Source organism: Pundamilia nyererei, unplaced genomic scaffold (genome assembly GCF_000239375.1).
Source record: "Pundamilia nyererei isolate P.nyererei 1_Seehausen unplaced genomic scaffold, PunNye1.0 scaffold00088, whole genome shotgun sequence".
Lineage (NCBI taxonomy): Eukaryota > Metazoa > Chordata > Actinopteri > Cichliformes > Cichlidae > Pundamilia > Pundamilia nyererei.
In genome coordinates, this window is record NW_005187489.1 from 1,717,891 (window position 1) to 1,733,750 (window position 15,860).

Consider the following 15,860-nt stretch of genomic DNA (forward strand, 5'->3'; position numbering starts at 1 on the left):
AGTCTTTGCTGGAGTATTGGAGGGCCGTCTCTGGAGTGACCATGTTATAATGAGCTAGCTGATGAGTCGCAAGCTTATTAATGGCAGACTTTATTATCTGCGGTCTCCCTGGGAACGGGCGGAGGTGGTGCTGGGGGGTTACGGGTCGTACCTCACACACACTGTGAGAAGATGCGTGACTCGGGTGAGCTCTCACACACTTCCTGGCAGCGTATCGGTTCTGTAGTGACAAAATGAAGGTTTTATCGATCCACGTCTGTTACTGCACAGTTTTGAGAGGGAGCTGCGACTGACTGCTTGCTTATGCAATATTTTAAATAGCAGCACATGCACGAGGAGGCAGAGAGTGCTGAGCAGCTGTTTTGTTTGGCGTCTTGGCTGTCCCGCCGTGCTGTGTTGCTGTGCAGCGGACTGGAACCTGCTATTACTGGCATTTATCAGCTCCTGCTGATTTTTTGTGACTGGCCACAGATTACAATGCTACATCATGCCATTCACTTGGAATAAGGGGGTCTGGGCATCATGAGGCCATTTTTATCACAAGCATCAAAGGTAATTGATAGCAGCAAAGCTTGCTGCAGTTGAAGTGTTTTGCTTGACACGCCTGTCAGGTAAGAAATTAGTAGGTAGGATTTTGATTACTTGAGCATAGTTTGCATGTATTGCAGTGCTTGCTAACTGCAACCCAAACATTGCAACAATGGTGTAAGTTGGAAACAACAGAGAGGTTTTTTTTTCCCCTTTTGCTTCTTGTTTCCGTAGAACAGAGCAGCTCCTAATAGTTCACTTTCTGACACGATTGCTCTGAAAGTCTTACCTGCCACAGGCAAAACTTCACAGCGCGCTGCCGACGGCTGATGTTAAGTTCCCCACCCCGGGCGGTACAGTCCACTAAAATGGGATGCGAGCGATCTGCTTCTGTAGAATATTTTTGTAAATGCTGTGACGCTAAGTTCTTCATGGGGTTCCACCCATCAAAGGTGTAAGCTGGAAGAAATGACTCATTTATGTGTGGAAGGTTGAGACTTCCTCTTCATCAAACACCAAATATTTCACACTAATATACGACCACTTGGGATTTCTTGCCATGTCAGACTGTCTGTAATCGACGTGACACAAAGCTGCATAACTGTCTATTATGGATTATGGAGAATAATGAAATGTGCTGTAATGCTATCTGCTGGGATATCCAGTTGCTAATTCTGTAAAGTCTTTGATGCAAAGCCAATTAGCACAGAGTACATAACTAAATCTCAGTAACACTCTTACTGTACCCAGGGGGATCGTTGACCAAGCGCAGGGTGGAGTGATCCACGTGGTTATTTTACACAGCTTTGGGGCTGCAGTCATTAGCTGTGGATGGTTAAATGAGGGATCTTTAAATGGATCCGTGAGAGTTTGTGTTCAGGCCCGTGCGTGTCATCATACAGTGCAATATCTTCTTATTTTATGCAGCTGACTATAATAATCCTGCCTAACCTACATACACCACCTTCTCTCTCTGTCGCCCCCTACAGAGCGTGGACACAGTGTGCACTCTCTACCACTCCTTCCAGGAAGGGTCAGGCTCGGGCAGCGGGGGTCTGATGGATCACGGCGGGGAACCCTCGGTGAGGCAGGGAGGGGATTTGGGCTCGAGCCCTACAGGAGACGCTGCCCTGCTCAGACCTTGCCCCAAGCATATGACGGCCACAGAGAGGTTACGCAAGGTCATCCAGGAGCTGGTGGACACGGAGAAGTCCTACGTGAAGGTGAGACCAGCAAAGAATTTCTAATATTAAACTTCACATCATGATTTAGAAAGCTGTGCCCTTATTGTAAATTGGGGTTTTTTTTTATGTAAGGTTACTTTAATAGATGATGAACAAGAGATCAGGAGCATAAAACAAGCATTCAGAAGAATTTGTTAGCTGTGAGTAGTCGCTCAGCCTGTCTGGCCAGTCATTTTATAACCTTTTTTCCCCCCACCTACCATTTTTCATTTAGTCTCCTCCCCCCACACGCCTCCTCTTCAGCCTGCAATTGAGGGAGAGGATTGTCTTCAAAGTGTGGCCTGATTTTAGGCATCTTCACCATGCAACTAGGGGAGGGGAAAGCCCATATATCAACTTAATGAGTACAACAGTCCCCGCAAGGAGTGGGGGAATTAGGGGCTGTGGTGGTGATCTGATAAGAGGTTCAAAGGTTAAGTGCTGACCACTTCTGTTTCAGGACCTGACCTGTTTGTTTGAGATCTACTTGAAACCTCTACAGAACGAAACCTTCCTCACACTGGATGAGGTAGGTGGAGAATTATTTATCCTCCTATCGCACTCAGCTATCCTTCTCCTATCACCCCACCCCGATCAGGTGGGGGTGATCTCTCCCCTGACCTGGCGTCCTGGCTCCCCCTTGCCGTGGCATTTATATCATACCTACTTCCTCACTCAGCCTAATCTGCTGTAGGCTTGGTTAGCATGGGGGGGGTCTAGCCTTTGGACCCTTACTGGGAATCGAACTTGTGATCCTCCGCTCCAAAGGTGTGTAGTCAAACCACTACGCTATCAAAAATGTCCGGTTATATTTTGGACCTCAGAGGGTTAATCCAACAACGACCAGGACAGAGAGCCCAGGGATTGAACCGGCGACCTTCCGGTTACAGGTGCGATTCCCCAACCCCTGAGCCACGGTCAAAACAGTGAAACTTAAATTAGACGTGTGTTTGTAGATGAACTGCCCCATGTTGTGTAGCTTTCTGGATTTTAGACTTATTTATTATACAGACTATATAGTACATAAAATCAAAACTCACGTTTTTTATGTAACTAAAGTGTTTAATTATGTGGGCTACAGAAAGTAATTAAGTTATAGACTATATGAAAAACATGTATACTTACTGCATTTGAATCATTGTAACCATCTGTAACCACCTGCATGTGGTTTGATTTTGCCACCCTAAGAAAACTTACGTATGCTAACTCTGTTGGACACCTAATATGTGGAGCTTTTATTGTCCATCGATGAACTCTGCCGGGCCAAATCTCCCTCATTACTGCTCCAACTGCCTGGAGGACAAATTAACATTCTCGTCCGCCGACCTTCCGGCGTCTCAGAAGGCCACACCAATAAAGGGCGGCTTAAGAGCCAACCCACCTCAGCTTAATATGCCACGGCACGGCTGTGCACTGCACGTACTCTTCATTAAGGAAGGACTGTTTTTCTCCGTTTAACAACTCAACAGCATATATCGTTGCTGTAGCACGCAACTTTCCAGCTCTGTGACCTCAAACGTAGCACATCTCTCCCAAGTATTACCAAGACACACCAGCTGATGGGCCTCTAAGCATCGGGGCAAATTAAGAGGCCATTATTGGACACCGGAATGTGACCGGACACAGGACAGACAAGGGCACTCGAGCTTTTAATGAAAGCAAGTGGCGACCCTGGCTGGATGTGTCAGATAGCGCTTGTTACACAGCTGAAGTTTACTGTGTCCATTTATATGTGCTTTATTTGTGCGCGGCTGTAGCTTGTCCCTAAGTGCCTCTGTCAGAGATGGAGCCATCACAGTGGAGCTGTTATAACACTCTGGGGTGCCGTCTGCTATGAATTACAAGCTATCCTGTCTGTTTTTCCTCGTTGCCACACACTCTCTCACCCTCTGATGTTCTTTCATACGTCCTCACCTGTCACCTGTGTCGCTTCCTTCTCCTCCTCTTTCTAACTATTGTTCTACTTCCCTTTTGCCTCCTCAAAGATGGAGAGTCTGTTTGGCAGCCTGCCTGAGATGCTGGACTTCCAGAGGGTCTTCCTGCAGACCTTGGAGGAGAGAATTGCCTCGTCACCTGACTTTAGCACCCTGGAGACCCCCTCGCAGTTCAAGGTAAGCAGTGTTGGGAGGGTTACTTTTAAAATGTATTCCACTACAGATTACAAAATGTATTTGTAACGTATTCTGAATACTTTCCATTACTTAATTTCCCGTCATTATGTGGGGTGTAGTAGAGGTGACATGGGCTGCGAGATTGAGACACAGACATTAGAGCCTCTTAATGCGCGTTTTGTTTGGGTTTCCACCAAATACCAAAAATAGGGAGGACATAGCCTAACATGAAACAGGAAACGACCACACTGTAATCCATTTATTTCAACAAAGTAACTGTATTCTGAACCTTTTTAAACGGTAACTGTAACAGAATACAGTTACTCATATTCTGTATTTTAAATGCATAACACTGGTACGTGTATTCCGTTACTCCGTTAGGTAGAGAAACGTCACGCTGTTTGTTAAATATCTAAAGATTCAGTCCCGAATCCACACAGGCTACAGAGAAAAGAGGGATCTTTCAGGTGTTGGGTTTTAAATAATTGAGGTGGTGCAACAGAAGCGTCATCGGCTGATTTATGGCCTCAGTGTGAGGAGGTGTGAGGTCTATCGATCGCGGCGGCGGTTCACTGGTCGGATTGTGAGCTGCTGAAAGCCAGTGTACTGAAGAGGCTGGGTGAGAGGAAGAGGACAGAGGGGGCATTTTGAAGGGAGGGCACGGTGATTCAGTCGTGACTTCACATGTTCACACCCTCCAATCCTCTCTCGTGCTTTGTGTTCACACTGGTGTTCCCCCCCCCCCATCTCTTCACAGAAGCTGCTGTTTTCCCTCGGGGGTTCATTCCTCTACTACGCCGATCACTTCAAGCTCTACAGCGGCTTCTGTGCCAACCACATCAAGGTCCAAAAGGTCCTAGAGAGAGGTACAACACACATCTTAATATTCTGCATAGTAACGAGAAACAGCATGCAAAAACAAACTAATCCACCTCCGCTAAATTTAGCTTCCGTGCTCCTGTGTTGCGTCAGAGGAAGCTCGGCCGCTCACGGCTGAAGGTTCGGTCTTCTCTTTTGGGAAGCAAATCAATTATGTATGAAAGTAAATGTCCCAGAGTGAGACGGTGGGTGAAAGCAAGGTGAGCGATGCCTCTCCAGTTTAGCACCAGTCCCGCTCCAACTCCAGCACCACGCACGAAGGAGCACACGGCTCTCCACCTTTCAGTTTGTGATCGACACTTTCAAAGCATTATCGCCCTTTTCTCCTCAAACAGATGATGTTTAAACAAATACATGCACATATAAATATTCTGGCTTTGGATAACCTTGTCCTCTAACAGCAGATGTGTGACTGTGACAATAACTCTCGCTTCTCCCACAGCATGTGACGCTGGAGAAATTTTAAAGTTGATTTATGCCTCCTCAGATGTTGGCCTTTCCGCCACTATTTGGGATGAATGCCCAGTAGAGAGAGAGGAGTGTAAGCAGATTGGCTTCTTAGCTGACGGGGGGGGGGGGGGCGCTGTGTAGGATATTCCTCGAAGGAAGCAGCAGGGCTGATCTTTAATAGGATTAGATGGGACAAAATTACTAAAAAGTACCTTGAGGATGGTTAGCCAGCAACACTTGAAAGCGTTTTAGGAACAGTCAAAATGATTTGATCTTGTAAATTATGTTAATGATATGCTTAAAAGCAGGCTATAAAAAGATGTTTTGCTGCAGAGGTAAAGCCTCCTGTTATTTTTTGAAGATGCAGATTATTTTTTTAACCAATTGTTCAGATATGTAGATGAATTAGGTAAAATTTTCCCCCCATAAGCATCTGTGATTTTGGCGTAGTGATTATTCCTGAGTGCTTCAGCATGCAGGCGGTGCTAGCTTGGCACAAAATGGTTCCAAGTGTTTGAGTAAGGGAAATAGATGCCAGATATTCACCGGGTTTGTGCACCCGCTCTTTTAGCCAAAGCTTTAAATGACGGGTTGTGCTGCTCACAATTGACGACTGCAAACTGATATTTGAGCAGGAAGCATAATATTTGCTTAGTACGGATAAAACAGCCGAGTAGAACATAAGTGATGGCGAGTTTCTTGCTGGCTCAGCAAAACCGAGAACACCCAGCGCACTCTGGTCACGAGCAGCTGATCCACAACACATCGCAGAAATCTGCGGCTGTTGTGAGTCCTTTAAGTAATTATATACTCATCTCTGTCATCTTCATCCCCCCTCCTCTTCTGCCACGCCATGGGGCCCGGGTTGCCTTAGTTTCTGTTTATTTGTCGACTCGTTAATTGCCTGCCAATTACTCTGCGAGGCGTCGACGTGGCTGCACGTCTGTGGCTGGCAGTGCTATAATTAATACTTTAATGGCCCCCCCTCGGTAACGCTGTGGAAGCATAGCGCTCGGGGAAAATGTCAGCACCTTTACCGAAGGCCTGCTCTGTCTTATACCTGCTGTTTCACGTTAACCATGCGGCCCCAACTTGGTGTTTTACCAGATTTAATGTTACAGCATCAAAGATTTACACTTTGATACCACAGTGGTCGTAGCAGGTGGAGAAGCCCACACTCCCCCCTGCTGGAGACTCATTATTGCACCGCGATTCTGCACTGACCCACATTTGCTTTAGTAGGTTAGAGCTTAATAACGTAGCCACGGTCCGAAACATAGACCAGAAGCAAAGAGAACAGACGACTTAAAAAGATTCAGATTAAGTCTGAGTGTTTCTTTCCTTTAGCCAAGACGGATCAGACCTTCAAAGAATTCCTCGATGCCAGGAACCCCACCAAGCAGCACTCTTCCACCCTGGAGTCCTACCTGATTAAACCAGTGCAGAGGGTGCTCAAGTACCCCTTGCTGCTGAGGGAGCTGGTCTCCCTTACCGACGGCGACAGCGAGGAACACTACCACCTCACCGGTAGGAAGGCTGCGCGCAATCAAGCGCTGTGCTATAAACAGGCCGTGCTGACACTCGGCATTTCGGTGTCACGCTAGTCGCACGTGGAAACATTAAGTGATAACCTTTGGCATTTTTCCAGTACAGGGTGAACACAGTCACCCACAGGGTCACGACTCAGTCCTGTTAACACTCTGTTGTGTCTGCAGAGGCCCTGAAAGCCATGGAGAAGGTGGCCAGCCACATCAACGAGATGCAGAAGATCTACGAGGATTACGGCTCCGTGTTCGATCAGCTTGTTGCCGAGCAGACTGGCCACGATAAAGAGGTGAATTAGTGTATTTTTGGTGGAGTTTCCATCAGTACATCAGAGCGCAGCAGTTTAGGTGATGCGCGCGCCTCTAGGGTCTGAATACATTTATAAATTGATGGAATATTTACTCAAAGCCAAATCATGTTTTCTATGTTCACGTATGCTTTCAGTGTTTTTAAATTTGCCTGAGCTTTGAGCCTGTGCACAAACCCGAGTGTGCAGTGCAACTCCATTCACAGACACGCTTAGCCTGAACCGTAAAAAGCTCAGCGCCTGCCTCGACTCTCTCCTAAACTGTCTGCCGTCCCTTACGCCTCTCTCAGGTCACAGAGATCTCTATGGGAGAGTTTCTCATGCATTCCTCTGTGGTCTGGCTCAACCCTCATCCGTCGCTGGGCCGCATGAGAAAAGACCCCGAAATGACCGTGTTCGGTGAGTCAGCCCTTTTTATTTTTCACCGTTTCCCTTAATTGTCACTCGTGGATGTTTGCAGTAGAGAAAGTGAATCGATATAAACCAGCTGTATTGGGTTTGCTGCACAGAATAGTGTGCAGGAACAGAATTTTAATATCCACAGCTGTAACGCTGATATATGCTTTAAGGCTTCAAGCTGGCATTTAAAATGCTTCTGTGGTTGCGCTCCCTCAGTCGGCTTTCCCCAAGAGGCATGCACAGTCAAATCCAAGACGCTCATGTGTTCTCTCGCGCTCTCTCACCAGTGTTCAAGAAAGCAGTGATATTGGTCTGCAGGGAAAACAACAAGCTGAAGAAAAAAATGGTATGTTTGTGTCACGTTCCCACATCGAGTACGTTTGGTGTGAAACGTTACATTTTCTCTCTTACCCCATTTTTCTTTTTTCTTGTAATGCCAGGCCAACCCTCGTTCGGCGCTCTCTCACGGAGATTCGGACCCCTTCAAGTTCCGCTGGCTCATCCCGCTCTCGGCTCTGCAGGTCAGATTGGGAAATACTGCAGGTAAGAGGCCGACACGCTTCCAAATTATCCCCAACAAATCACTCACAAAGTACATCCACTAAATCTCTCTCCTTTCATATTTCCCTCAGCCCATTCGCATTACCCACACACCCACGTTTCTATTCAGCTTCCACCCCTCTTATCTCCCTCTGAAACCATAAACCATACACGCACCACATGATTAAAGGCCTCTCATTTATTTCCCGGCTCTCCTAGGAACAGGTACGCAGAGCAGCTATATCTGGGAGCTGATTCACTCCAGGTCTGAAGTGGAGGGGAGACCAGAGACAGTCTTCCAGCTGTGCAGCAGGTCAGAGATTCAGCGTTTAGGTGAAATCACAGCTTTCTAAAAACGCACCGATTTTAAGTTAATGCTACACTGGGAGCATCGTGACATGGTGCGAAAACGAAGTCAGACAGCAAAAGAAATACGAGCAGTAAAATATTTTGACAGGTCGTCAACACAAAGGAAAACTCTGCAGACTAGTTTAGTCGATACAAACTGTCATGATGTTTGCAATGAGCAGTTTGTAGATCACATTGAATGTCGGCCTCTCGTCCAAAGATGTTTGGATAAACTCTGGTTTTTAGGAGCCGTCACATATTTCACACGACTGTCACATTAATAATGACCCAGAATTCTTAAAGAATATAGTCTATCGGCTGGAAATGGTTAATTAAGTTTTCTATTAATAGAACATTTTATCCATAATGTTAGATAATCAAATAAAGCTACTTCTTCTCTGCCCCCCAAAAAGACCCATTAGGCCGTTTGCTTTCCTCCCATGCCCCCGTCTGCTGTTATCCTAGCATTTCATAGAAACAGTCTACATGGGAACTGTAGCGAGAGAGCCTGTGACTAAATCGGTGATTCTCATTACATACTATGAAATCGGGATCAGTCCTAATAAATTACATCAGTAATTTCGCCGGGGACACAACGAACCCTTCGCAAATCTTAATCTATATTTAGCTTGTGAAATCAAACTGAGCATGCCCCGTTCTCACGTTACTGCGATACCTCTGGTTTCTTCTCCTCAGTGTGCCTGAGAGCAAGGTCAGCATCATCAAGGTGATCCGCTCCATCCTCAGGGAGAACGTGAGGAGGAACATGAAGGGCGAGGGCACGCTGGAGAGGAGCTGTAAGGAGCACCTGGCTCCTCTGAGGAGCACCCTGCCTTCCTCCGCCAGGCTAGGTGGGTTTCTGAAGCGTTCTTTCATCCAGTTTAGGTTGTATGAAACACTCCACACTCATTTTTAGTACCAGGCACGTCTTCCTGGGAAGGTTTCCTGTAAAAACATCTCTTTATAAAAATTATTCTTGTCGACTGGAATTTGAAGTCATTTGGCCGCCTAACACTCAGCTGGCACTCGGCTGCTTATGCTGCAAGTGTTCAGCTCAGATAACAGTGGAATTTCCATCCCCACCTTTGTTTCTAGGTTCCTCCAGAGCTTCCTGGTTGTGCAAGCAGCCGCCTGCAGAGCTCTCCACCCAGGGCGAGACTCCGAAGCTCGGGCCAGACTCTGACGAGGGAAGCCTGAGCAGTGGAACCTACAGTTTGTCCGGGGCTCCTCCAGCCCGCGTGTCCTCCAACTCGCCCATCTTTCCAGTCCAGCAGAACTGGTCTCAGACACACGGCTCCAACTCTCAACCCCGCTCCACCTCTGTGAAAGAGTCTGACATTTTGAGCGACGAGGACGACGACGGCTTTAGCGAGGGGGGGACGAGGAGGGACAGCGGAGACAGCAGCTCCCCAACTAGTGCAATTGAAGCTCAGTTTCTCCAACTTAAACTGTCGCAGGATTCTGCATCAGAAGGTGCACCGGCCCCCCGCGTTCAGCCCGAGGGTGTTGGCGACACCCCGGAGATGCAACCCAAACTAGTGCGAGGCCACTTCACCGCCGTTAAGAGGAAACCGTGCAGTTTCAGGAGGAGCCCGGGAGCCCTGTTGAAGATGAAGGAGCAGAGCAGGTCACTGGACAGCCAGACGGATGCAGCGCTGCCATGTGGAGCCGTGGACCTCAACACGTTGCTGGAGAGAGAGTTCAGCGTCCAGAGTCTGACCTCAGTAGTGAACGAAGACTGTTTCTATGACCCAGCTGAGAGCGGTGCCACCGGCGCCTCGTCTCAGGTGTCAGCATAGACGGGGCATACAGTACCTGGGCTACTTTAGTGGCCACCGAGGCGATGACTGCGAAGCTGTGCATGAACTTCAATACCTTACAGATTTAAGTCTCACACTCGCCCACACAAGGTTAGATGCAAACGACGTGTTCTGATGGCAGCTCGTCGGCTGGGACTGTGGCTTTCTTCCCCTAGAGAGGCAAAGCGCAGTGATGATGACTACAATGAATCTGCCAAGCACTGATGTGTGTCTGCATCGTCCTCAGCTCTCTGGGCTCTGCCTCCTCCCCACAAACCATCAGTGCGACGCGTTCCATTCAAGTTTGCCCCGCAGCTGCTGCTGATTGGCAGTTTTTATTCGGTTCTTGACCTTTTTCACGAAGAATGTCCTCGTCTGTCACTCCCAAACGTTGAGAGGCGGTGAAATCCACAGGACGCTGAGTTGAGTTTCTCAGGCAGACACTGGTAATTCGGCAAAGCTTGCCAGGCAACAGGCTTTTGTATCGATTCTGTGAAACCAAAAGAAAACGATTAATACACCGAACGTTGTACGAATTTCACTTTAGTACAAATATGAAAGGAGGCACTGAAGAAGAAAAAGGCAATCACAGACGCACCCACAGAGCTGCAACGGTCAAGTGAGACTTCCTGAGAACAGGAGGCATCAACTACGCCTTTTTTTGCTGTATTTCGTGCACTAAGAGTACACTGTTTGCCTACATATTTGAAATATCTGTACAGGTTGTATTGTTATTACTGCTGTTTTTAATTTATTTCTGGGTTTCATTATGTTTATTTTATCCTCTTTGGGTTAAGGCTTGAACTCGAGGCTACAGATTCGGTCGACTCTTAAATGAGAGAGAACAGTTTGAGAGTTAATCACTTCATTTTTAAATGCAGCTACTGGATTTGGTTGTGTTTCGCTCCAGATTGTAATTTCTTGCATTGGGATGTCCATGTTTTTACTCAGATGACCGATTTAAACTGCAATAATGTTTAAAACCCGATGATTTTAATGTTTGTATGTATCCTGTATATATAATCTTTTCTATCTTTGATACGTTTATGTATACTCATACATACTTGACACTGTACAGAAACGAAACAGGATCTTGCAGTAACACAGTTGATATTTTTGTAAAGAGCGTTTGCCATTACATTAAGTACATGTTTGTACTAAAAAAAGGCAAACCACTACATGCTTTACCCTTTCAGCTGAACTCTACCATGCCTTTAATGCTAGCATACCAATGAATGTGAATGCTCCATTCTGATGGAACTGTTTTATAAATAAAAGTATATCTGTGAAAACCATCTGGGAAAGTGTTTCCAGGCTGCCCTTCAAAGCGTGCCACTTCAGTTTTGCATGTCCTTTATGTTTCATTGACAGGTAAGCGTCTCATCTTAGGCTCAGTCCCAGGGCTGGGCTTGATGGACGGTCCCCGATTAGCTGTCATATGATCTTGACGTTGGAAGCATACGGTGTCTCCTCAGAATACATAATTACTTGACAGAAGTGGGCCACGGCTACACGAAGAAAGACTTGGCAAAAGGCTTCACGCACACCGACAATTAATCTCCGTGATGGGAAAATATTTGTTTGCTCATTATTTAGCATCACCGAAAGCACAATTCATTCGTCTTGTTAATTCCCCCCACGTAGCCCTAAATGCATAGCTCGACAGATCCTTCATTTTTGAGACATTTGCCAAACAAGAGGAGAATATGGAATTAAATCCAGCAGCTTAAAGCAGACGGAAAGCCTGCTGTGTAACAGCCACCGAGCCTCTAAGTGATAATGATGTGAAAATATTTCACACTGAAGGTGTTAAACTCTGAACCGACTTAAAATGCAAAACTCTAGCTGGAGTTGGCCGATATTAGACACAATAAAAGGTTATTGGTCACACCAGAACAGGTCCAGCAAGAAAATATGAGGTGAAGCAATCTGACATTTCCTCCTTAAAAATTCCATACTGTTGCTTTAACAGCACCAGGGGGAAAAAGGACGCTGCAAGACTCTTCTAGCACTTTGGCCATTGCAGAGTTTCACTGAGAGTTTTTAATGATACAGCGCACAGCCGATCATTCAAGTAACTGTGCACGGACAACGGTGCTAGAGTAACAGGAAGCCTGCTGTGCTCTTTTATTACCTAAGAGTTACTGGAATTTACAGTAGGTGACAAATCACCATGGCATGAATACGTCATGAGGCTGGTTCAGTGGCTGATGGAGCAACAAGGATACAAGGTGTACGGTTCTGGTTGGGCGTGATTTAGGAGAGGCTCTTAAACGGCTTAGAAAGCGTGCTAAAAATGACTGTGGACCAAAATAACGTCATGAATGACTAATGTCAAATATCCTGCAGAGACCTCCTTAATAATGAGGTAAGAAGACTGTACTCCAACAATGGTAGAAATATTGTGAAGTTATGTTAAACTACACTACAGTCAGTTTATTAAATACATTTCTTTTTGAATTACTCAAGTAAAATGGCCAAATAGACAGCATTTAAAGTGACCCCGCCTCAAGCTGCTGTAATTTGAAGTTATTAATGCATCTGTTGTAACACTGATAGCGGAACGTGACTCGGCTCTAATATTTCACTCTTAACACCAGGGCCGTGCAGAGACGTTTAAGTTAAAAAGGGGCACATTGAACCAGGCTGAATAATAACAACACACATTCATCAAGAATCTAATATGGGATCGCATCATACTACATCACTGTTGTGAGGTGGCGACAAGGCAAAGCAAACGTAGCCTATGTTTTACCTGATGGGTACAATGTTGCTGTTGAGGGGTTTCTGCTGCTCCTGCTGCTGATGGTGCTGGAGGGCAGGGTTGTGCTGATCTGAGACTGTAGACATTAAAAAGTCCATAGGAGAGATGGTAGCTGATTCAACAAGTGTCATGAGAGAATAACAAAATGCAAAGATTGGTGACAGCGCTTGGAACCATAAGGCAACAAAAAACTGAGAAATAATTTAGGCTCTGCCTGTGAATCACTCTTTGCTTCTCTTCTTCCTTCCATCCCATCATTTCATATATCACTCTCCACTTGCTATGTGAGAACAAGGCACAACTTGCTATTGCAATAAACTATAATCTAATTATCCACATCTAACAACTCCAGCACTTAATCTATAATAAAATGATGACAGAAAAATGTTATAGCCCTGCCTTTGGTAGCCTCACACAGCTCCTACTGTTTCCTCCTCATGTCCTTACCAGCCATGTCTGGACAATGTTATATCATGAGTAATAATTTAAAATAATCCATATACATAAAACAAACACATGCACGCGCACACAGTGACATTTTAGACCTTCTTCAGAATACTGTATAGACGACCGGCATCCTTACATTATTATTTATTACTAGAGCTACAATAATAAAGCAAAGAGGAGGGGGAAGTAATAAATATGAAATAATGTCATTATGATGATTCTATTTGTTTCACTATCCACTCTGTGCAGGGGGAAGCTTTTTACATTTTTAAACAGATACAATAATTTTACTGCTGTAAAAATCCAAATTTTGTCTTATTTAGAATATAAATCTAATATAATCTGTTTCTTAATGTATGTTCTTTAAAACATTTTAAAGATTTTAAAACATTTTAAAACATCTTTATTTCCATGATTAATAAGAACAACTTTACAACATCTAACCAAGACAAAAACACTCTGCAGGAAGCGTATTGAGTCTACAAGAGGAACTTGCTGCACAACTGACCAGACAGAGCTTCACGGTGCACGTGCATAATGAGCCAAAGAAAACCACAAAAGCAACTCAAGATTTTCTCAGTACTTAGGCTGTATCCCAGTTCAGGGTCTGCAGCCTTAAAGTACGCAGCCTCAACAATCCTCAAGGGCCGCGTACTCAAAGACCGCTAAGGCCGGAAGTGCGAGGCTTGTGTAATGGGACGGTCTAGCCTCCGTTGCGCTGATACTGTTGTTTGTCAATAAAGTTAAAAAAAAAAAAGCCTCCGTTGCGCTGCCCAGTTTGCCTAGCAACCATGATACTAACAGCTGGAAACGTGTCATAGCTCTGACAGAAATGAAGGAGAAACTCTTTTGTTCATTTGTTTGTTTCTACATGAGCTTTGATCATTCTCTGTAAGATTCAGCTCAGCTATTGAACGGCGTACATTTTAAAGTAACGGCTCTAAAACCAAGTTAGTACAAACGTCACTAATGTCACATAACTTTGCCGACATGTGGCCAACAGCAATGTTTAATGTTCTTCGTTATTAAACATTTGCACATAAATAAGTGACATAATATTCAGTACTTAAAGTTTACTCTTCGGGCGCCCCTCATCCGCCCTTTTTTTGTGCAAATTTATCCACACCCATCGCCGCGCTATGCATTCTGGGATATGTTGGGCCACGAAGTCTACACTGCCACGTCCTTAAAATTCAGGGAAATGAAGGACGCATTTGAGGGCCGCATTTCGAGCAGCCTTTGAATTGGGACAGCCTTCGGCGCGCCGCTGTGACGTAATCGGCCTTGAAATGCGTACTTTAAGGCTGCAGACCCTGAATTGGGATACAGCCATAGAAATTAGATATTCTTCAGCATCACCTGATCTCAACCCACAAACAAGCACCTGAAGGCGACTGCAGGACATCTCCAGAAGGAAAAGCAACTGAACTTCAGGCAGGAATTACTTAGTATTAAAAACAATCCTTATATGTAGAATTATTACAATAATCCTGTTTGTCAAATAGGTTTTGAGCCTCTGGAAAAACAAAAAAGCATGCAATTCATGCAAAATGTTTGTTAGACCCGTTGAATTAAAGCTGAAAGTCTGAACTTTAATCACACTGTGATGATGTAACAGTAACAGCACTACAGACACTGTCCAAAAACAAAACCATCGAGTTTATGATCATAACTCATACAGGTGCCCAACACGAGCTCAGCCAGCCCCACATTTAAAAATGAATAATATACACATTTTAAGAACTTTGATAAGCTGGATGCAGAAATTACATAATTTCTTTTTAGATAAATATTTATCTACTTTTACTGTAGCATGATGTTGCAGTACTAAGTTTACTGCAGCCATGCTGACGCTGTGTACTAATTAAAGACCAAATGAAACTAAATTTTTGATCCAAAAATATAACAGGTGACTTTCCTGACCAGCTCATCAAGTTTTCACTCACCTGTAGCTGCGGGATGACAGTCTTCACACAGCTGTGGTGGACACGGTGCCTGATTGGCCGCTTCTGTACATTATTCAGAGTATAATTGACTTTGAGATATGATGCGTACACTAATGCTCAAAGGTATCAGACAAACCAAACAAATGCCTCTACGACCGCAGCCTTGCATCTCGTTAGTGGCTAATTATCTTCCTCCTCTGCGTGATGCAATTCCTCACCCTTCAGTCCTCCTCCACACGCCGTCATCTACCAAAATAAAAGCTTATCGTAAGAGCAGTTTATTTTGGGGTGACTGAGCAGACTGAACGGCGCGCATCACATCACTCCTGCACGTCATGCGGATTGTTGATTGTGGCTGTCGATTATCACCCACCTATCATCAGAACTGAGTGAATTCTAACTCTGGCAACTACTCAGCCCTAGCACGCCATCTGCCATACTGGCAGGAAGCAGCGCTGCCATGTTCTGCTGGTGACAGTCTGCTCATAGAGGAATATTTAAAACTACAATGCTTTCACCAAGAAACACTGCACACGCTGCTGTTTATTCATACTTCTGATTAAACAAACAACAG

At 45.2% G+C, this 15,860-nt stretch overlaps 1 protein-coding gene across 6 annotated transcripts in view; it reads left to right on the forward strand.

Annotated features, from left to right (window-relative positions):
* The window catches only part of tiam2a (TIAM Rac1 associated GEF 2a), a 60,036-nt gene extending 48,611 nt beyond the window's left edge, over positions 1 to 11,425 (forward strand). For all 6 annotated transcript variants that reach the window (XM_013912370.1, XM_013912371.1, XM_013912372.1 and 3 more), the window contains 12 exons: positions 1,518 to 1,751; positions 2,212 to 2,280; positions 3,737 to 3,862; positions 4,620 to 4,728; positions 6,539 to 6,718; positions 6,907 to 7,025; positions 7,334 to 7,442; positions 7,730 to 7,788; positions 7,883 to 7,985; positions 8,202 to 8,295; positions 9,027 to 9,181; positions 9,426 to 11,425. In XM_013912370.1, coding sequence (XP_013767824.1) covers positions 1,518 to 1,751; positions 2,212 to 2,280; positions 3,737 to 3,862; positions 4,620 to 4,728; positions 6,539 to 6,718; positions 6,907 to 7,025; positions 7,334 to 7,442; positions 7,730 to 7,788; positions 7,883 to 7,985; positions 8,202 to 8,295; positions 9,027 to 9,181; positions 9,426 to 10,129 — 2,061 coding nt within the window. In that variant the 3' untranslated portion in view covers positions 10,130 to 11,425. The remainder of the gene's footprint in view (positions 1 to 1,517; positions 1,752 to 2,211; positions 2,281 to 3,736; positions 3,863 to 4,619; positions 4,729 to 6,538; positions 6,719 to 6,906; positions 7,026 to 7,333; positions 7,443 to 7,729; positions 7,789 to 7,882; positions 7,986 to 8,201; positions 8,296 to 9,026; positions 9,182 to 9,425) is intronic.
* The last annotated feature ends 4,435 nt before the right edge of the window (positions 11,426 to 15,860 follow it).